General features: G+C 36.3%; 1 protein-coding gene across 1 annotated transcript in view; it reads right to left on the reverse strand.

The window, feature by feature from the left end:
- LRCH1 (leucine-rich repeats and calponin homology (CH) domain containing 1) overlaps nt 1–22,385 on the reverse strand; it is a 57,738-nt gene that overhangs the window by 9,466 nt on the left and 25,887 nt on the right. Inside the window, exons 11-15 of the mRNA XM_009881103.1 lie at nt 19,211–19,247; nt 18,623–18,736; nt 16,653–16,700; nt 15,556–15,628; nt 2,918–3,027 (exon numbers count right to left, since the gene is read on the reverse strand). Coding sequence (XP_009879405.1) covers nt 2,918–3,027; nt 15,556–15,628; nt 16,653–16,700; nt 18,623–18,736; nt 19,211–19,247 — 382 coding nt within the window. The remainder of the gene's footprint in view (nt 1–2,917; nt 3,028–15,555; nt 15,629–16,652; nt 16,701–18,622; nt 18,737–19,210; nt 19,248–22,385) is intronic.

Here is a 22,385-nt window from a genome sequence, read left to right on the forward strand (position 1 = left end):
CTTAGGAAGCATCAGAGTTATCAGAAAGATAGGTGCGGCAAGGAAAAACATTCAGATTTAGAACAGAATTTTTGGTTACTTGTTAAGTAAAACTGAAGTCCCATTGAAAATAATTTGATATTGCAAAATAAAATACTTTGAAAATGTTTGAGAAATTTCCAGAAAAGAAAACCCTACAATAGGAGTGTTACATATGATGAGTTTCCTATATTGTGCTCCAACTCTTGGATTGAGTCTCAGAGATAATTACTTCCATTACCTTAAAATAGATAAGTCTTATTCCTAGTTGAACCTCCTTAGTGTTCTCTTTCAATACATTACCTCAATTTATCCTGGGTGTTTTAGATTAAAATAGATTATTCTCTTTAGAATCAAAGGAGAGTGTCGGTTGGAAGGGATTTCTGAAGGTCACCTAGTCTAACAAATTTGAAATGAGATCACAGTCTTGGTTAGTTAAGCTCTGGATATCTGCAAGGAAGGAGATTCCACAACATCTCCAGGCAACCTTGTTCAGTGTTTCACCATCCTTATTGCAAAGAATTTTCTCCTTGTAGCTACTTGGAATTTCTTTCTCTGCAATTTGTGCCACTGCCCCTCATTCTCTTTGAAAAGCCTGGCTTGAGCTTCTCTGTTACTACCCTTCAGGCAGCTGAGGACAGTCATATGATATTCTCAGCACTCTCTTCTCCAAGTGAAAGAAATCCAGCTCTGAGCTTCTTCCTCATACATCCTTTGTTTGAGTGCTCTCACCATGAAGTAGCCTCCACTGGGGTTTTGTTGTATTTTCCCAGTTTTTCCTTTTACTACACACACTACTCAAGGACTCACATGCATGGTCTCACAAGTGCGAAATGAGGGAGTGCATCACATGTACTAATATGTTTTGCTTTAACCTTGGATTAATTCATACTTTAGATCTAAACATTTTGGTATATGAGATATGTACATAAAGTTACACATTAAGAATGCATTTGAGACTTGTTTCCAAATTTTTTACAAACAGGTTTATATACATTAATGAATTTGAAATTCCTTCTCTTAAAAAAATTATGTGCCTGATGGGAGACTACTCAGTATATATCAGGGTGCTTTTTATTTTTTATGAGCACAGTGCACCTACAACACTATTTGAATACCAGTTCATGGTTTGAAACTAGATTTAATTAAAATTGAAGACTTCAAGAAGTGTATCAATTCTCTTTCAATTTTGTCACCATTGAAGAACTGTTCTCTTTTTCAAAATCATCCATAATACAGCAGCAGACCATTTGTTCCACTTAGCACATCAAAACTATTGAATGTACCCTTTGAGTGACAAAAATCAACCAGTATTTCTTGCTGGACTCTATTGCTCATGAGTAAGTGGCGAATCACTCTCAAAATGACAACTGTCTGAAGTGACGGTGGATGTATACAAAATCAAATGGTTCAAAAGGAGGAAAAAAATCCTATGTCTTTGAAGAAAAAGCTTTATGAAATGGAGCAATTTCTCTAAAAACACACAACTCAAGAAAAGGGGAGACTGTATGACAGAAATACCAATGTTCTCACAATATATGGCTCAGGTGAAGTGGTTGAGCTAAAAGTAACTGTGCATTTAGATTTCTAAATAAGGAACCTGAGTACTTTAATAGCTGTTCCTTCTTGTTCAGTGCCCAACTTGGTTAAGGCTGCAGGTTCTGTGAAGTCTCACCAAATTGTAACACACCATGAAAAAATTCAAAAGCAAAATATAGTAACAGATTTGTTTATTCAATAAGTATGAACTTAACAACTTACATGTTCTGGGCTATTTTCTTGTACGGTACATAATGAGATGGTCTGGAGGTTGCTTCTCTCACTAAAGGACCCAGTATACCAGAGTAAACTTTATTAATTTGAAAAATCTCACTATGTGCTTCTAAACAGGGCAAATCTTCTAGCTTCTGTCGCCACTCCTTGACTTGTAATCAAACTTCTTGCAAGAGACAACAGAACTTTCATTTCAGGACACGATACTTCAGGGTGAGGGCAAAGAAGGATAGTGCATGGACCTGAAGGTCAATAACACATTAATCCACTATTACTGGTAATACCTAATACTAATACAGTGTAGAGAGATCTTTAAGTCTCCGTGACCACGCCTGATACGGTGAATAACCTTGTTCTACTTTTTACTGTGAGAATTAGCTGAAGTAATGCACAAGGCGGGAACCTCGAGGACGTTATTTTTAGGAACAATTACCTGGGGACTTGCTACATACTTGTAACTCTTAAAAGAAATGTAAAAAGGTGCGTTGATGTGGCTGACTAGACTACGTTCAGAAGAACTACATCCTACTGCAGTTCATTACTGCTAATTCTGTTTTCTTTTCCATCACCAATAAGTTGGTCTCATCTAATTCCTGCATCTCATCCCTTTTGGCACTATCCAAGTTCAGAATTGGTAATACACAACATTCAATCAACTACACTGAATCTTCAACAAGACCTGTTCTGTTTCAGAAATTCACCAAGACAAAGTAAGATTAATCCAGACTTAAAGCAGGTGAGGGCCTGAGATAAGAGAATGAAGATCTAAAAGTCCTTATAGTTCTACATTAAACAACCCAGCTTTTACACACTATTTGGTAAGGGGAAAAAAGCGAACCCCCTTGCTTTAAAATTAAATAATATAAGAGATGTTATTTAAAATAAATGAGTAATTTTGGAATTAGTCATTCCATAAAGCTAATGACATAAGAACAAATAATCTTGTAATTCGGTTGCGGAATCAGTCACCACCACACTTTAAGGAGTTGCACTGTGTTTAGGAATACAACAATACCATCCCTTCTGCTGGTAACATGAAATAACTGGAAAACTTGACAGGTTCAGGCTCATGACATTCCTATGACATTCCACTCCATTAGCACAAATCAATTCTACCAACACATACCTCACGTAGCTGTTCCACAAGTTCTCTCTCTTCTCTCATCTGCTCCATTTTCCTTCGAATTGTGAATTGTGGGTCTATGGATTCCAGATTTCTTTGTGGTCTTAAGAACACTATGATTTTAAAAAAGACAGATTTTAGTTTAAAAACGAACACATTGATTTATTAATTTCTAAATGAGGCAAAATCCTCAGGCACTGCCTCCAGCAAAAACTGTTAGAACATTTCTCTGTCCTCAGGAAGACAGAAAAAAACGGATCTTGGATTACAATCATAAATGGGTATTTTCTGGATATTGCTCTGAACGGCATCATGTGCCATCAGTGGAGTGGATACCTTTTCAACCAAATCCTAATCTCAACAGGCAAGGTTTGTCAGACGATTAAGTACCAGCACTGTCCCTTAGAAATTCTAATCTGTACAAAACTTTGTAGGTAACGTGGCAGGAAACACTTCTTATTCCTTCAAGTAGAACCTTTTCCTACAAGATGCTGAATTGTGTAACAAACTGTGACAAGCATCTTCCTACACGGGACAAACTGCTTACTAGATAAGGTTATACTGAAAAAAAAAACCCCACCCACCAAACGAAGATTAATATAGGCAGACTTAGCCATTCAGTAAGTCTGCCTACATTAAAAATTCATGTTGCAATTGTAGCATTGCACAAACTCTCTGCAGTACTCCCACCAACCCTAGTTCTGTTGACTGTATCACTTTGCCCACATACAGTTCCTTGAAATAATTACAGGAAAACTCTGCATATATGCACCTCTACACTTCCTTTTTTTTGTGATCAGTGACTGTTTCAAATAGTTCTGAAGAACAAGATGTACACCCAAAATACAACTGTCACTTGTTTGCAGCTTTGCTTGCCCCAGCATAAGAAGGGCATGGACCTGCTGGAGCATGTCCAGAGGAGAGCCACGAGGATGATCAGAGGGCTGGAGCATATAGGAGAGGCTATAAGGAGAGGCTGAGAGAGTTGGGGCTGTTCAGCCTGGAGAAGAGAAGGCTCCGGGGAGACCTTTTTGTGGCCTTCCAGTACCTAAACAGGGCCTACAGGAGAGCTGGGGAAGGACTTTTTACTAGGGCACGTAGTGACAGGATGAGGGGAAATGGCTTTTAAACTGAAGAGGGCAGGTTTAGATTAAACATTAGGAAGAAATTTTTCACTTTAAGGCTGGTGAGGCACTGGAACAGGTTGCCCAGAAAGGCTGTTGAGTCCCCATCCCTGGAGGTGTTCAAGGCCAGGCTGGACATGGCCTTGGGCAACTTGGTCTAGTGGGAGGTGGCCCTGTCTATGGCAGGGGGGTTGGAACTCGATGATCTTCAAGGTCCTTTCCAACCTAAACCATTCTATGATTCTTGTTTCACAAAATGCAACTGTCAGCTGTTTGCCACTCAAATTATAGGCCAACTTGATTATTATGGAAAAATATACTGCTTAAAAGAAAGAAGCATTTTGTATTATTACTTTCCCACGTCCAAACGCAACAGGACACCCTAAGTACCAATTAACTGGATGGAAAGTACAAAGCCTAGAAACCTCAGTTTTTACATACAGCTATTGCTCAGTCTTAATTTTGTTAGTTTAAGGCCACGAAAGAAAGAGAGGATAATTTCTGGGTTAATAAGTAACAGGATAGGAGAGAGAAGCCTTGTCTCCTAAAAGGGACATCAGAAAACTGGAAGTGTATGAATTGCCAATAGCACCTACCAGAGGAATGAAAAATGATGAATTAACTCTTGACTTAAGAAAGGTACATGTGGGTGTAATCACAGTAATTCTGATGTTCCATTAAAAATTGTGGCATGTCAGTCATTTTATTTCGGTTGTGTAACAGGCTGAATTTTAAAAATCAGTCCTCCAAATATGTAACAAATTAAAAAACTGAACTCCTAGTAGAATGAAATTTCATCTACATTCTGACCAGAAGTAAACTGTTTAATGAAGCCCACAAATCAGTTGAGATCCAACATACAAAACTGTACCCTCTGACACCTAGGGCTCAGATAAACAAGACAAAGTTTTTGTAGGAGAAATACTTCGAAATCTCAGAGAAATCTAGTCACCAGGAATCTCACCTAACTGTACGCAGGTTGGTTAAGGAACGAAATTAATAATTTAAACTACTTATTTAAACTACTTAGTTTATGGGCATAAACTTGAACATAGGAAGTTCCATCTTAACATGAGAAGGAACTTCTTTACTTTGAGGGTAGTGGAGCACTGGCACAGGCTGCCCAGAGAGGTGGTGGAGTCTCCCACTCTGGAGACATTCAAAACCCGCCTGGACGCTGTCCTGTGTAACGTGCTGTAGGTGACCCTGCTCTGGCAGGAGGGTTGGACTAGATGATCTCCAGAGGTCCCTTCCAACCCTAACAATTCTGTGAATTCTGTGAATTCTCTGTCCAAAGCGACAGACAGACACTACCTAAAGCAGTCCAGCCAACAGGCAGTAGTTTCCCTTATTTACTAAAAAACGGGCTTAAGGCAACAAACTCCTTACATATCCTTAGGTTACTGACCTGAGGCATCAAGACAGAATAAACTATGGCCAGTTACTAATCTTGCTTCCTTCCACTACTCGACTCAGTCATAGTTTTAACTTTTCACAGGTGACTGAAATCCGCTACACTGCTGTTAAATCAGTAATTTTAAGAAATTCCATATTAAAGGCTACTTGTTAAAAAAAAACCCTGCTTTTAAAGAGAACACCTAAATATTACAGTTTTATGTTAGCAAACTTTATCCTTTTTAAAGATAAAGATTTCATCAGAAATCCCACTGGCAGACTGGGAGAGCGTCCTGGAGAGAACGTGCAGGACAGAACTACAGATCCCAACTGCAGCTCAGATCCCTTCTCCAGGTGGACTGCATAGCTTCACCAGTGTCACCATTCAGAAGGATCTACACACAGGTGCACACATCAGAAATGAGAACATTCATTATGCCAACTTCCCACACATAACGTGAGAGTAGCAGAGCCATCCTTTCAGATACAATAGGTCCACAGTTGCGTTGACATTTAATCTTTGCCTTTGTAGAAGGCAAACTCCAAACTCGGAATAGAACTCTATTTCCAAAGTACAGTGTATCAACAGATATGTACTTAATATTTTGAAGAGAGGCATATGTATAACTATGACTGCACATATACAAACATACAAAGGCTGTTAACAGCTGTGACTACTGTTGTTATGAAGTATAACAATCCACATACCTGGTTTAACTATGCCATTTCAGATCATTACCTATTGATTTAGATAATTTTAAACTAATTAATACATTGGCAAATTCCTGATGAAAGCGCTTTTATATGGTAAAAATTAAACAATTAGAAATATCTAAAATGTTATTTATTAAATCATATAGTAAATCACATAGTATTGGACAGCTAAAACAACAACATCAACACCCAAGTTTTCAAAGGGCAGAAATTCTTATCCAGGACTTCTATTAAACTCTAGAATTGTACTGAATTAATTTTTTTGCATTAGCCACCCTGTAACAATTTATTGGAGACTGCTCTTAATTTTTTAAGAGGTGAAATAAAAATCTTTTATCATATTTATTAAAAGCTGTAGCTGCAATTTCTAAGATTTACATTTTAGAAATAGTTCAATGTACAACTTTAATAATTGAGCTTTGCTGCCTCTCACAGATGAAATACCTAGATAAAACCATGTTTGAAGAGTAATACCGTATTTAAATGTTATTTAAATGCCCCTGTAGCTTTATTAGCAGCAGCAACATTTCAAAAGATTCTTTATGAGAGCATTAGCTCATATTTACGTTCAATTTTGCAAGTATCAGGGTATTATCATGGACTTCATTCAGTTTGGCCACAGCTATCTTTGTTTAGGCCATTGCTAAGTCAATATGAATGTCCCAAGCACACCTCCTTCTGATGTCAGACTAAAGACATCAGTTAATGAAAAGTAAATATCAACATCACTTATTCAATTCTATTCATGAACAAGACATACATTCCACCATGAGGAAAAAAACAGGCTAATCTCAAGGCAGTGGGAAACTATAATTAAAAGTTTCTAAGTAAAATAAAATAAGTTAAATTCATTAAAAACCAAACCAAAAACACCCACACACTCAAAAGTATTACTTATAAAAGTTTCAGTTATATACTGAGTTTAAAGAAAAAAAGTTCTAATACAGAAAATTTTGGCAGTCCCGAGTATCACTTGCTGCTCTGCAGTACACATGTTTTCCAGCAAGGGGAGCCCATACCTCACACACACCTGAAGGTCTATTTTTTACTCTTTCCAATAGCGAGTTTCTGATTTCTGAACCCACGGTCAACCACGGTTACTATGTAATGCTTGTTCCAATAGGTTTTTTTTAAAAAGTATTTTGTACAATTCTCAACAAGTTAAACGGGTAATAGTTAATAATACAATGTGTATTTGACATACCGCAGTCAAGGACAAACTTCCTTGTGAAAACTTTCATTTTTGTACTGAGTTACAATGCACATAGGTGCACTATTTATAGCACATCAAGGAATTTAGTGTCTCAAGTACTTATTTTGACAATGTTATCCTTCAGGTAAACGATGAAATTATTTAACCTGACTCTAAAAATAATAGACAAAAAGAAGGTTGGACTAATAACAGGAAGAGATGAAGTCAGGCTAAAAGTTTACAGTTAGATTTCTCTTTGTTTGATTTATTCGGTCCAAATTTAAGTAACAGAGAAGTTATTACACAGAGTCATTTGCTAAACCAAAGCCTCCGCAATGGTATGGACATTGGCCTTGAAAGACCTGTCTGTTCCAAGCCTTATAATGTCCCAGAAATTCTGGATTCGGCCTCCTCTATTACAGAGCTGTTGCCAGGTAACTACATTAAAGTTGTTATGAAATATTAAGATATTAAATTGATGCATGGCATTTCTATATCAAAAGCTACACAGGGCTGGTGCATGGATCCTCACCACTGGCCCGCACACATCGATACTGTTAATGTTGTTGCTTCCTGGTACAGTTTTGGTCTGTGCAAAACTACCTCTCTCTACACAACGTCTTGGTGTAGCTCAAGGAATAGCACAGGCAAAGGACATTCCCCAAAGGCAGCTCAAATGCAGTCATCCTGTTCTGGAAAGTAAGAGTGCTTAGGAATGGATTCAAACTATGTTGTGCCAACTAACCTCAGCGCCAGAGAACAGTCTCTGGTTTACTTCCTACCATAGGAAAATATACCTTAGAAAACAAACTGTAAACAGAAAGACAACAGTCCTGATTAAAAAAAAACAGTTGTAAAAGCAGTTTTGTTGTAACAGCCCGAGGTAATAAACAGTAATATTTGCATTTGGCTTAAGCTTTGAATGACATGAGACATCTGTTCCAAATGCATGAGCACAGGCCAGGCTATACTGCTTGTTTCATTTAGAAGAATAAAACACTAACAAATCTAGATTAACGTAGATAAAATTCTGTACTCTAGCGTTCCCTTTTCTCTGTTAGAATATTCATCAGCAAAATGTCAAGTTTCATACCATCATGTACTAAATTCAGTTTTTCAACTTACTGTTATCACAATTCTTACATTCCACACTCATTTCCTTTACAAAGCTGATTCCTTACATGTGCTGCCTTCTATGGTTTTATAATGAAGAACACCGTGGCAATAGCGAGTATTGTCAAGTAGTGAACTGAACCAAGAATGCAGGCGTTCTAAACTAAATGTTGGCAATTTATCATTCAAAATTTGTGGTCTTGGTTTCAATCTAATGCTCTTGACAGTTTCATTGCCTTCCAGTACCAAAACACTCTTCTAATTTAGGGCAACTGGAAGAACAACAGTCCTACTTTAAAAAAAATATATATCTGCCTATCAAATATTTATAAATGGTTTCATTGTCTAGGTTCTGTTTCTTCCATCTGACATTTAACTATTAATGCAGGAGATGACTCTGACAGCCCATGTGTGGCCAGCTTTGAGTATTAGTGCCAAGACTCAAAGTACTATGACAATAATATCCTGGAGAAAAACAAAACAAAAAAAGCAGTAACAACATCCACTAACAAACTTGAACTTCACTATGCACAGAGAAGTTTGACAGCTTACTAACAAACTGTTTCTGTTGGACAGAAATAACTATTTTTGCCTAGCTGATTGTTTCAGCTTTGTTTCTTCACGGATTTCTCTTCTAATTAAGTTAGTTATGCACCTGTATCAATAACTGCAGATCAGAGCAGGATATTTTTATTAACAGTCAGTATCTACCAAAAAAATAAACAAAAAAAATGCAGAAAAGAGTAGCAAAATTAATTGCTATTTGAGTACAACTTTTATAAACCCTTGAAAGTAAAGCAAGTAAATAAACATATATTGGAAATAGTTCTTAGAGCGGATATCATGGGAAAAGTTGTTTTGCCAGACTTGAAAACAGTGACACTCTTCACTCATTTACTTTTGATACTATATATTCTACAGTCAATTAATATAAACAACCCCTCAAGAGTACTGCCCTTCATCCTTGGCCACATGGGACATTTGCCATATATTCAGGTTTCTGAAAACACAAAATTAAATAAATTATATATGGAACACCTACCATTGTCACTGTCTCCTTCAGATGGGATACTGTAGCTAAAGTTGTCCCATGTTTGTGCCTGTGTAAGTGTGTTGAAGGAGATAGGAGGAAGACTGAGGGATGGGTCTGCTGGAGGGGAGTGACAGCCAGTCCAACCATGGTGGTATAAGGACCAGCGGGGGGATAAAAGAGGGCAGCAGCAGTTCATATATGGCATTAGGATTGTATGGTAATGACAAAGATGTAATTCAAAGGTGATTAATATAAAATGCGTAATTTTTGAAAAAGAATGAAAGATGGTGCAGAATAAAAAGAACGAAAAGTTATATGTTAGTACTTGCATATCATACATTATATGCGCAGTTAAAGCTGTTAAGCTTAGCAAGATCATTGCAACCACAGCACTTCACACAACTTGTTTACAACCAAGTTTTAAGAAAAAGTACCCATAGATTTCACATTATAGCCTGACAAGTACATTGACTCTGTGAATCAGAAGGTAAATACATTAGTTGTGAAGTTTCAGCAATGAAAAGTTCAGAGAATAAGCATTTTGGTATTTTTTGTTACTATATAATAAGAACACTTTCTCTCCCAAAGACAAAGAAAATTTACACCTCCACTTGAAAATATTATTACAACTTCCTAGCAGATTTTGATAAGTAGCAACTACATTATCCCTTGGATTCTGATTCTGTTAAAACATGTTCTGTAAGTACATGTACTACAAATGGTTCCCTTTTGTTTTACTTCACTTAATAGTACATGCAGCACTACTTTTATTTCTTGCTAACTCCCCCAACAGTAAGTCCAAACCTACAACGGGGCTACCACCCGAGGAAAGTTCCGGTCCTCTACAACTTTTACAGACTTTCCAGGGACAAAACCAGACATACAATACCTCTCTAAAGGGTGATCCTGAGTCTGCACCACAAGCCTTGGCAAACCTGCACTGTAGACAGTCTTCTAACAAGCACAGATTCATTAATGACCCCACTGGGCTCCCTAAAGCATGCAAAATTGCACACTTCCACAGAAGCTGCAACAGAGTCTGGAGACTATTCACGAGATGACTCGTAAAAGCATGTCATGCCTACAGTTCACGACCACTCATCAATTCACTACGGAGCTAAACTTGAACAGCAATACAGTCCCTGTTCTCCACCCATTCTGCCTTCTGTCCTTCAACTAGCCATGGCAACACCTCTTATTTGTTCCTCAAATCCTTCAGCGGATATTTTTATTCTCTCCCCACCACATCTACTCTGCACTTTTGTCTCCTGTCTTGATTGTGGCAAGGCTTTCCACCCAAGCTTTCCTCCAACCTACATTCTACAATGTTTCAGAACGGGACAATGACAACCTTAAAACATCTCCTGCCTGCTTATCTTCAGCACGTTATCCACCCTTTCAAAACTTCTGACTGGTTTCCTATTTTCTGGCACAGAATTTAAATCTCTCCTTCTCTGCCCTTCACAATGATGTCACTAATCAATGAGTTTTTCCTATATCTGATCACAGTGTTCCTTACCACTTCTGCCACAACAATTATGAACTCACTCCTTTCTTGGTTTCCTACGTGTATTTCCATGGTTTTATCTACTGAATCCCACACACAAGCAACATTCACTTCCCTCAAACTAAACTGGAGATTATAAACTACCTCTACTCTAAATGTCAAACCATAACCCTAAATCAATTTAAAATTACTGTGTAGATCTATAAGCAGCTAAAACCATTTAATATTAGAAAAAAAGTGAAAGCTAAAGTTTCAGTAAGCACAGAAAGTCCATATTTTATACCATTCCAAATTAATAATCATAAGGAACCTAATCACATAGACTTCCTCCTTCCCACAGTTCCGGAATCTGTATTAACATGATGAGAATTCAGACAGAGTCATATAAAACTTCACCTTAAAACTTATCTTCACACTCAACTGTTCAAGAGCTCTTTCTCCTTAGCCTTTTTCCAAAGCCAGTTTACTCCTCCTGGCTGTAGGGACACCAGATCAGCTGAACCTGAAAGTCTGCACAATGTAAAACTCTGCGCAGAGTCAACACTGGGTAACAGAACATGGATTTATGGCAAATGACAAACAGTCTGTAATTATGCTGGCAACAAGGATTCTCATTATTTTCCAAAGAACGCAGATAATGCAGCTAGGGAAGAAAACAAATGGAAGTAATAAATATCCAGAAACTAGAAAAGCAGTAACTAGCACTCAAAGGAGGGAAAAATACTGTCAAGTTGTAATGATCATTATGTGTTTCAACAAACTTGAAAGACGGTGAGACAAGCATGTCGACAGATACTAACACTGTGCTTCAATTCCTCTACAAGTTACCAAAATGAAGACATTGGATTCAAAAGTAAGACTATGCTACATAAACAGTTGCGAGGGAACAATTTTTCACTTCACAGTACAAACTGCTTTGTGATTTTGAGTTCTGCCAGTGCTTCTTTTAGCCTCTGAAGGTACAATTTTTGGTTTTTTTGTTTGTCTGTGTTGCTACCATCTTGTTCAGCAGAAACAATGAAACATAGTGACCCCAAAATGGCACAGAACAAAAGCAAAAAATATTCTTGAGTACTGCAAGATGTATTGGTAGATATTCAGGCTTCAGGGTCTGGCATATTAAAGATATCATGGCAAGAACTTTGCAATACTCACTGTCAACAACTGACACCACTCTGAACATTTTAATTCATGAATCAAGGACAAAGAGTGTAAATTTATTAACTGTTTGAGTGATTCCTTTTCAGAGAGCAAAAGCACATCCCAAGAACAAAACTATGGTTCTAAGAAAACTTGTAATTAGTGGGGTTTTCCAACAGAAATTTTTTAAGGATTTCAAAATTAATGTGAATTTGAGAAGCCCATACTCTATGACAGTATTTAAAATACAGGAGAAAATATTCTGAAAAATTTAAAAAAATCTTCTCTCTTTTTACCTTCTATGCAAACATCTGACCTTTGAAAAGAATCTGTCAAGACGACAAAACACATTCATTACCTTTCAAAACATTTTCCTGGGTACCATGTCAGCCATCAGATATGAATTTTCCCAATGTTTTGCCTAGCTTTAAAATGAAAGAATAAAAGGACCTTCAGTCCTGAACACATATCACTATGTTCTAACACAGTGTGTACTAACACAGAAGTTTAAGCCACTGCAGTTTATCCTCTGGAAGCACTTTCATTTGTGCGTGTACTTCAAAAAAAATGGAATCCTTACCAGAAGTCTAGAACAGTTTACATTCACCCTTCCAAGAGACATAAATCATTATGAAATGATGAGGGGGGGGAAGTCAAATAGAAAGCAATATTTATTTAAAATGCATTAAAATAAATACAGTGAAAATAAACTCTCAAATTTCAGAAAACTTTGGGTGCATATATTTTCATTGAAAATTTACCACTATGTTTTACACAGAGAATGACATACACGTTTTAGTCAGAACATTTTAATGTTCTTTTAATTTTGCACTCAGATTTAAAAGATTTATAGAAGCAAGTAATTCAAATGTAAGCACTAATGAAGTTAAATAGCTAAAACTTACTTCCAATGAGTTTTAAAGTTTCCCCTAAAGCCATGAAGAACTTAAATGAAAAAAGCTATTAAAATAAACTGCAACCTGAACTGAAAAACTTTCCTGGATCACAGAATTGCTGACCACTAGACTAGCTCAGGGCAGTAAAGCAGTATATAATTAACAAGCACAAATTTAGACAGTGATAGGATGGTTCAAATTCACACAAAACTTGCACAAAGTTTTACAGGGAATACATTGAAGAAACACAACATGACAAGATATGTCTTGACATGAAGAGACATGGCAAGGTAACCAGCTTTAATGGGAAAAACATGCAGGATTCACAAACATGCCAGATTTTCAGTCATGTACTACTTCTACCTGTAAATTATTCTTATGTGTTAGCAAAACAAATTTTAATACTACTTTTAGAGTAGTTCTAGGGTGGGAGCAGGAGAGGAAACAATATGCAGCTTCACTACTCCTTTGCAAGGTTTCATTTTTTACATTGTGCTACACAGCTAATATACTGTCTTTTGATCTGAAGTTGGACCTAAAGTTTTACTATTGCCTGTTCCCCTGCCTTACAATGGTATAAATTTAAGGTAACATGACTTAAAGTGGATGTGATGAGGTGGAAGATTGTACAGTAACGGCTTTACGTTGCTGACTCTGTAGTGTACAATACAGAAAGGAAAACAAATTCAGATTAGCAAGTTTTTTGCAACCCATAGCTGTGACCAAAAGACACTGTAGTATTGGCACACTCAAAGCAATTCAAATATATGAATTTGCATTGGTACAGTGCAGAAAATCAACAGATTACAACCAACTGACTTTGGTATTTAATGAGCCTATACACAGCTGCGATATAGACAGGGGAAGAACTGTAGGAGTTGTGCACATCTGGTCTTCCATCACACGACTTGGAGGATTTGCTGCAAGGGACTATAACCATTGCAATCTTAGAAATACTCTAAAAAAGATTCACTAGACTATTTTGTCCTGACCTACTACCGTCATTAAGTAAGCATAGGACATCTTGGTGCACTGATATACTAAGATTCAGAAGCGCACGTTAAACTAACACTTTAGCAAGAAGTCATGGTTTTGCCTTCTCTCCCTCTGTCTAGACCCTAGTGGCAGACTTCACTGGCAGCTCAGGAGAACACGGCCTACATCCCGTGAAAGCAGAAACATTGCATGGGCCTGTTTGCCTTCACACACCTTTCTCCTCATGGTGTTATCACAATGCTGCCCCTGGACTGTGCAATATTACTCAATGTTCTATTTTTTCCAAATTCTGAAAGGACCCATTTGCTCATCGTTTAACCTGTACTTTAAATATATAGAGAAATAACAACATCTCTAAAGCACCAGAAACATACAAGGATAGAGCCAGAGCTTAACAGTCCAACAAAGAAATGTAACTGAACAGATCTGTCAAACTGTATATCATTACTACATTAGAAATTCAAAATATCCTCTTCATGAAACAAGGTTGGTTCAAAATAATTTTCTTTGCTTTCTAAGCTTTAAAAAAAAAAACCCAAAACCAACAAACTAAATCTATGGGTACAATTTCTTAAACATTCAAATGTGAAACTGCTGCCATTATTGCCAAGATACTTTGTTATGGAAACTACAAGCTTGTAGTGGTATACCAGCATCTGATTAAAAGCATTTGTGGCGAATGTGAGAAACCAGCATTAGTCTCAGGATGCTGAAACATACTGAAAAACCTACCGTTATTCTTTAGGGGTGATGTGAGGTGACTTAACAACATTGACTACCTCAGCACAGAGAAGATAAAAACTGAGTTTAATCCTGTAGCTAATCCTGTTTTTAAAGGAAGCTGTTATCCAAGCCCTCAAATACAGCAGTAGTTTCTTCGGTGGTTTTTTTTGCTTGTTTGTTTGTTTAAATAAATAAATTGCTGCTTGTTAAAAGATTGATGGTTATGCAGATTTAGTGCATTGCAAATTCATTAAACTCAGCTGCTGGCTGAAATAAACATCTAATCTTCCTATAAGATGCTTGCTTACACAAGCATAACTACTGAAAGACTCATTGCAATGAGCAATTTTCAGAGCAATGCATAAGCATTTTCCAAACAAGCCTAACTATTCACATATATTATATTCAACAAACAATAAACTCTACCACTACATACCAATTAAGCAAAAATCATAGTTCAATTAGTATGTCAGCACAGATTATATATATGTATACATGTATAAAATATGCATATTTATATACATACACACTTTTTTTTAAACATACATACATATAATTTTATAAAGCATCTGATTTATTAGTAAGGGATGAAAATTGATCCCTATATAATGTGCCAAATACATACTTGTTACAAATTCAATCTTGATTCAAACCTATACATTTAAAATGTTCTAATAGTCTTCTAACTTGCATAAAAAATGTTTCATCGATGCCTTCTTAAGGTAAAAAAAAATACAGACATCTATTAACACAGATATGCAAAAAGAATAAGCACACACAAACTCGTTAATTTTCTTTCCCACATTACCTGATCGTGGCTTCAGGCCAAAGGGGATTGTGGTGTTTGTAGTAGGTGACATTGTCGGACTTTTATCCTTGTTCTGTGTAATTCAAGAACATGTATCTAAGTAAGAATAACATCTGGAATATCTCGTCACAACTGACTGCATAGAAAGCAAAAGTTAACAATACTGCACGCTACAACTATTCCACCATAATCTGATGACAATGTAGTGTCCATTTTTTATTTCATCCTATTCCTTTCCTGGAAAAGATGAGTTTCTGACCAAAGGCTGCAACATATTCGTCCTAATTATAAGCAAGCACAATTATTTCTCAGTTTTCCTCCATGTAATCACTTGGTTCCATCAAACATACATTTTTGTTGCATAGTACCTTTAGAAAAACAAAGACATTTTTTCCTTATATACATTTGTTTCTTCCACAGAAAGAAACCATTCTGCATGGTATTTTCCATGCAACACTGAATTTCTGCCTAAAAAGCAGAAAAGAGTGATTGTCCTTGACCCTGAACTAGGCTAACAGTTGCAGCAGGAAGAATGGAGTAGCAGCATACAGGAGAAGGGGAGGTATAATCATCATACCACCAATGGTAACATAGAAAGAGTCCCATAATCAAACTCCGTAATGGGAATCCTATTTAAAAAGAGATTCCTCAGGGAGCCAAGAACTATAGGAATGTGGCTGGGTGCTCATGAATTTGCAAGATGCTCATACACAGTGCAGCGTAGAGGGAGAAGCCCTGTTTCTGCACAGAAAATATGAAGGGAAAAAAAATCTCCGTAAGGAGACTGAAAGCAACAAACTCTTGTGCAACAAGGAAGAGTCAAAAAAAGAAAGTGTAGCGGAAAGAACAAAATGTAAAAAAATTAAATGTTTTATACTAAACTACGTAACTTGGAAACAAGCTTATCAGAAAGTATATTTTTATGCCCTAGTAAAACCTTAAGATGACAAGAATAAACCACAGGCTAAATAAATCACATAGCCATTACTGAGGAGCTCAGTCATATTTTCTGTGATATTCAATTACATATTTCATTTAGTATATGAACCATTCATATAGAACATTTAAGAGATAAACAAATGGCACTAGCATCTTACCTCATTGTGAGAGGTTTGCCCGCTTGTATTCCAAACAATTAGATCATTCTGTGTTTGGAAAGGAGGGGAAAAAAAAAAAAAGAAAACACCATTTCAGCAACTATATATATACACCACAACAAGATATATTTTAAAGGAAGCTGTTATCCAAGCCCTCAAATACAGCAGTAGTTTCTTCGGTGGTTTTTTTTGCTTGTTTGTTTGTTTAAATAAATAAATTGCTGCTTGTTAAAAGATTGATGGTTATGCAGATTTAGTGCATTGCAAATTCATTAAACTCAATTGCTCCTGATACTCAGATACACATTAACACGTAATTCTTTTTTTCACTGAAACAATTAATTCTCATGAATAATAAATACTTTTATTGCTAGTTGAACAACATTTTAAAAAACCTTGTGGAAATTATTCGCACAGATTTGTCATTAATTTTTTAGTTTCAATCCTAAGTGATTATCAGTGCATTTATAAGATTTTAGTATTTGTTGGTTCAAATGCAGTATCCAATTTTGTCTCACAGATTTTGTAATTAAACTATCACTGAGAGTTTAATATGCAAATATAGATTTTTAATATAGATTTGGAGAGAAGTATTCCGTAACCAATTCATTTCGTAATTGCAATATAACATAGCTTTTGTTACCCCTTCTGCTATAGTTAAATGGGAAACATGTAAATCATGTAAATAAATATTAAATACAACCATTAATTCTGCATCAATCGTAACTGAGTCAGCAGAAACACAGCTGGCATAAGTAAACACAAATTCTAATTCAATTCAAAATCATTTGCTTAGGTCCATTTTTTTTTTTTAATCAGTAAAAAGCGGGGTGGGAGAGGGGGTAAGACAGCACTTGGAACGCTTGGTCCCAACAGTCACAGGGCTGTCCACAAGTCAGCAAGATGGGAAGAAAGATTACACACCCATTTTGCTTCATGACCTTTCATGGCTACTTTTGAAGCTTAAAAAAAAAAATTCTTCAGTTTTAGACATCTTTCAGAATATTACCTCAACCACTGTATTACCTAGAATAAACAGAAATAAATCTTACTCATCTGATCCCAGCCAGTTCTACTGGGGACTCACATGCCTGAGCACTCCTGTGATCAGGGACTATGTTCTTGCGACAGACCCACGAGTTATGCCTACGTTGCAGGCATAACTCTCTCGTTGCCTAATCTCTCTCATAGCATGCAGGTCACTAGTCAGAATTTTGACTTTATGCTAAATTGAATTAATTTAGTAACACAAGTAGCAACACAAGCGCTTACTGTACTACATAGAATGTAGCATGATTAAAAACTTGCTCTTACAAAATATTTCCATTTCACGGAATGTGTCTCTCACCTGCATAACACAATCCAGGTCAGGCCCTCTACAAGTGTTTACAAAGAATTATTTCTTCTTTTTAAAAGGCTCTTAAGTGAACCAGCAGTGTCCTTGTTAAACAGTTCGTCCAAATACAGAGACCACAGACATTTTGACACTGAATTAGCCTTATCCGTTCACCTCAGCAACGTAGTAAGAACTGTTCCAACTAAAGCGTTGTAACCCCCACAACCAACAACATAACAAAAGAGATGAACCAACTAAACTTTTCTGAATTTGGTATGTTAAAGAAAAAACAGACAAAATTAAGACTAACAAAGTCACGAGGATATGACAGGAATATTTGATGGTAACAGGGGTTATATGTAAGAGTATTTGAAAAGCATCAAGATAAACAAGGAATCAGGTATTTCATTTTATTGAAGATCTAACTTTGAAGTGACTTATTTCTTCCAGGGAAATGCAACCACTGCAACTACTATGGTGTTTATTGGAAGAAAAGACTTTTATTAATTTCATTATATCAGTTTTTTTCCTGAGAGATAGCTAAACCCACTAGGATTTACTACACAGAAACTGACAGAATGCAACAATCCATTCCAAATGTTTCCACATTTATTGCATCCAGACACCTCCATACCTGACTCAATGACCATTTTTCACCCTGTTCACAAGTTCTCACTTCAGGCTTTGCTTTCTCCATAATCAATTCCCTCCTTCTCTGAAATTCTAGTTCCTCTTCAGCATTTTCTCTCTGTAAGATTAAAAACAGACTGTGTATCACTGGAAACAGAACTATATCTTTGTTTGCATAACTTTACCTCAGAGGCATTTATTATAAACACTGTGATGAAAAGCAAACAGAGTAGCAAGCAGATACTATATACTTGCAGTTCCAGTGCTAAGGGATAGATAATGTAAATGTAAACAAAGTATGTCAAAGAATACCAGTTCACCAGTCAGGATACAGATCAAACAATAAGCAGGATATATCACACTGTAAAACTTTAAATCATACTTCGTGTACTCTCTGTAACTACAGCAACAGTGCTCTGGGAAAAAAAAATAAAAGCAAGTATATAAAAGTGTTAAAGAAGAATGAATTTTGTCTTCCAGCCTACTAAGCTTTTCCCTTCCCTGCTTGGTAGATTAGTAATTGATGAAATTGTTGGCTCATTTCCTGTCTTTCCCCCCAAATTATGTTGTAATAATACACTAATTAACGTACCTGACCAAGGGTAGACATCTCCATCTGCATTTGGCCACTATGTATAAAGATAAACAAATGCAAATATGTAATTAATTGTGTAGAAACTTGAATATGATTAATCTAACAAATGCATTATTTTTATCTAAAAAAAGGTAGATAAACACACTTTACTGTAGACTCCTGAAATTCTAAAGATGTTGCTGGTTCCATGGGATACAGATTCACACCACTGCTCTCTGAAATATCCATGCTTAATCTGCAAGGTTTGAAATAAAAACATTGCACTGGGGTATAGCTTTGGCAACCATCCTGTTCAGTATTTACAAATAAATGGATATATGAAATTCTTTTATAGTCATGGTTTTAACCTGCTCAGTGTTATCTCTTAACAACTTTTTGAAATGCCTTCTGATGCTTCACTGTCACCAATTCAGCCAAAGCAATGTTAATGCCTTCATCTGCAAAACCTCACCCTGAGCACTGGCTTGTATGAAAACAAAAGGACCTGTTTACTACCAACAACCATGCCATTATCTAGAAGACTGTAGATTTTTATATCCAATCTCTAGCACCCTGTGTTCAAATAGAAGCCACAGCCCTGGTTAGGTATTCAAATTTCATTTACAGTGGATGAAGAGAAAGCAGCATAATAATAAATTCACAAAAGACAATGATCTGAAAGAAAGCAGTGAATACAGGAAAAGGAATATAGGAATCTGAAGCAAACATCTGAAAAATACAGAAAAAGGGTGAGTCTGAAATCCTTTTCCTTTCCAGAACTGAAAGGCGGCTTATATGCACATAGGGTATGCAGATTTGAAACTCTGCAGAACGCTAGGACAACACTAACTGAAAAAGCATTTTACAAGTTTAATAGTCATCTCCGTTAGCCAATACAGCTCCAGTTGATGTGCTCTACACCGAACTCTAGTCTGTGCATGTTAGGCATGTCAGCATCACCTACTGGTTCAGCCCCTGCAGTAATTTCTCTTTCTAACTCCTAAATGGCCCTCAGCATGAGATGAGGATAATTCTGGCTGGAGTTACTCGTTTCAACTAGGTCATCCTGACTGGGTGATTAAAGTTATACTGATGCACAAAGGAAATCTCTTTGGGGAAAGTTATAATTTTTGCCATGCTCTCAGTTTTAGTTTAAAGCACATGAAAGCTTTTGTGCATCTTAAAATAAGGAACAATGGATGCATTTAAATTCCTTTGTGGATCTGGATAAAGGTACAAAAACTGTTCAATATGAAAAGCAAAATTTTCTCACACTGCTTTATATAATGCAAGTATATAACAAACTGCCACGTAATCCAGTAATCATAAGAGAAATTATGAGGAACCCAAGGCCCAGCGGACTGAAAGTCTACAGCGTCATTTGGCAAGTATTAGGCACCCAGATGTATCTTCCTGGGTAAGCCTGGATGTTAACATACAGGAGACATACACTGAAAAGCCTATATAGCGCTCAAATGTAAAAATAAATATTCACAGTTTAAGCTTAGAAAAAGAAAGTGCAGCCACAAAAACAACCCTCAAACCCACTATGTAAAAAACTAGTAGAAAAATAGACATGCATTACATGATTAGCCATTTTTAAAAGCCATATTTCAAATTTACTAGTGTTACAAATGAAAGCACGTGAACATGCATGGAGAAACAGATTAATTTTCTGCATTTTATTGCCCTTTATAATTTAACAAAGAAAACTAAATATGTAGGAAATATTGGGGCAATATTTAACAAAAAAAAAACAACGAAATGACAAAATTTATAAGGCTAACAACTGAAATATTTTTAATATCACTTTTTTTCCAAACCAGACTTTTTCCTTTTTTAATCGCAACACTTCTCCCACAAAGTAATAAGCCCCATATAAAGTGCAGAAGCAATGGTATACTATCTCACACAAACCACAGGAACTAAAAAGCTTTCCTAATTTGTATGACTTTTTATTAAGCAAAAATACTTGTGATTCAAATATTTAGCATATGATTCAAGAATTCTCTATATTATTCAAAGTAAAGCCAGATAATTGTCTCTATAAATACTAACAGGAGTGCATTTCTGTCCTAAAAAGTAGGAAGGTCTGTTAGGTGAAAAAGCAGTATCAAAATAGGCATTTAGACTAAAGAACAGTGTAGTCACAAGAACAAACAGCCAAGGGAGAAGAAGGAGAAACAAGGATACTTTAGGCTGGAAGCAACAAGGAGGTTTCTATTCTTCAGAGAAATTAAGCTCCAAACCAGCTACCTCATAGAAGAAAATTTAGTTACCTTGTTTTGAAATAAACTTAATTTCTGAAGATGGTTACAAAAAGAAAAGCAATAGCAAGCATCCGGACAGAACTACCTACACCACTCTTGTCAGACCTTTTCAGTAGGACAAGCATTTATTTTCTTTTAAATACTCACTCCTTTGTTTATTCACAGACCCAGAGTCATTCCACCTGAGTTCAGCCACTTAAAACAGGCACCTGAATTATAAAACCTTGCCTTCTGTAGACAGGGGAAATCTAAGTAACTTTCTCTAGCTGCCTTTTCCTCCTTTTGATTTCAGAGGGAGGCTACAGAAACTCCATCACTAATTCAGGCACCTCTTTTATGTGCTCAATTTAGGTTGGATTTAGGTTGAATTTAGGCTGAAATCCCTCTTAATTTACTGGGAATCTTGTCTAGATACTTAGAGAGAAAATGCACATTTCCTTCTTAACTAAGTTCCTCCTGAAAAACATCAGTATGCTAAAAAAAAATACTTCAAAACTCCAGGGAACTTTCAATTATCAGTTAAAAAAGAATTCTCATTCACAAAAAAATTAAATACATTACATTAACACATCAGCTGTTGTAAGCATACCTGTTGGGATCTTGTAATAAATCTACTGCTTCTCTTAGCTGTTCTATCATTGCTATATCAAGAGTTTGTTCTTCTGATAAATTTATTCTATAACAGAAAACAAAAGCATTCAAAAAAAAGAGGTACAGTAGCAATTATGAAGGCTATTCTGAATTTCAGTTTGTGAGCTGTATCTTCCAACTGGCATGCAAACACTAGAGAGGGGAAAAAACAGCCTCTGTGCACACTAGATGTGATGAACTACAACTTTTAGCATTCAATTAAACAGACTGACTTGTAAAATTTAAAATTTATTTATCAATATTTGACTCTTACTAATGGCACTCATCACACG

The sequence above is a fragment of the Charadrius vociferus genome, unplaced genomic scaffold, assembly GCF_000708025.1.
Source record: "Charadrius vociferus isolate BGI_N301 unplaced genomic scaffold, ASM70802v2 scaffold210, whole genome shotgun sequence".
NCBI lineage: Eukaryota > Metazoa > Chordata > Aves > Charadriiformes > Charadriidae > Charadrius > Charadrius vociferus.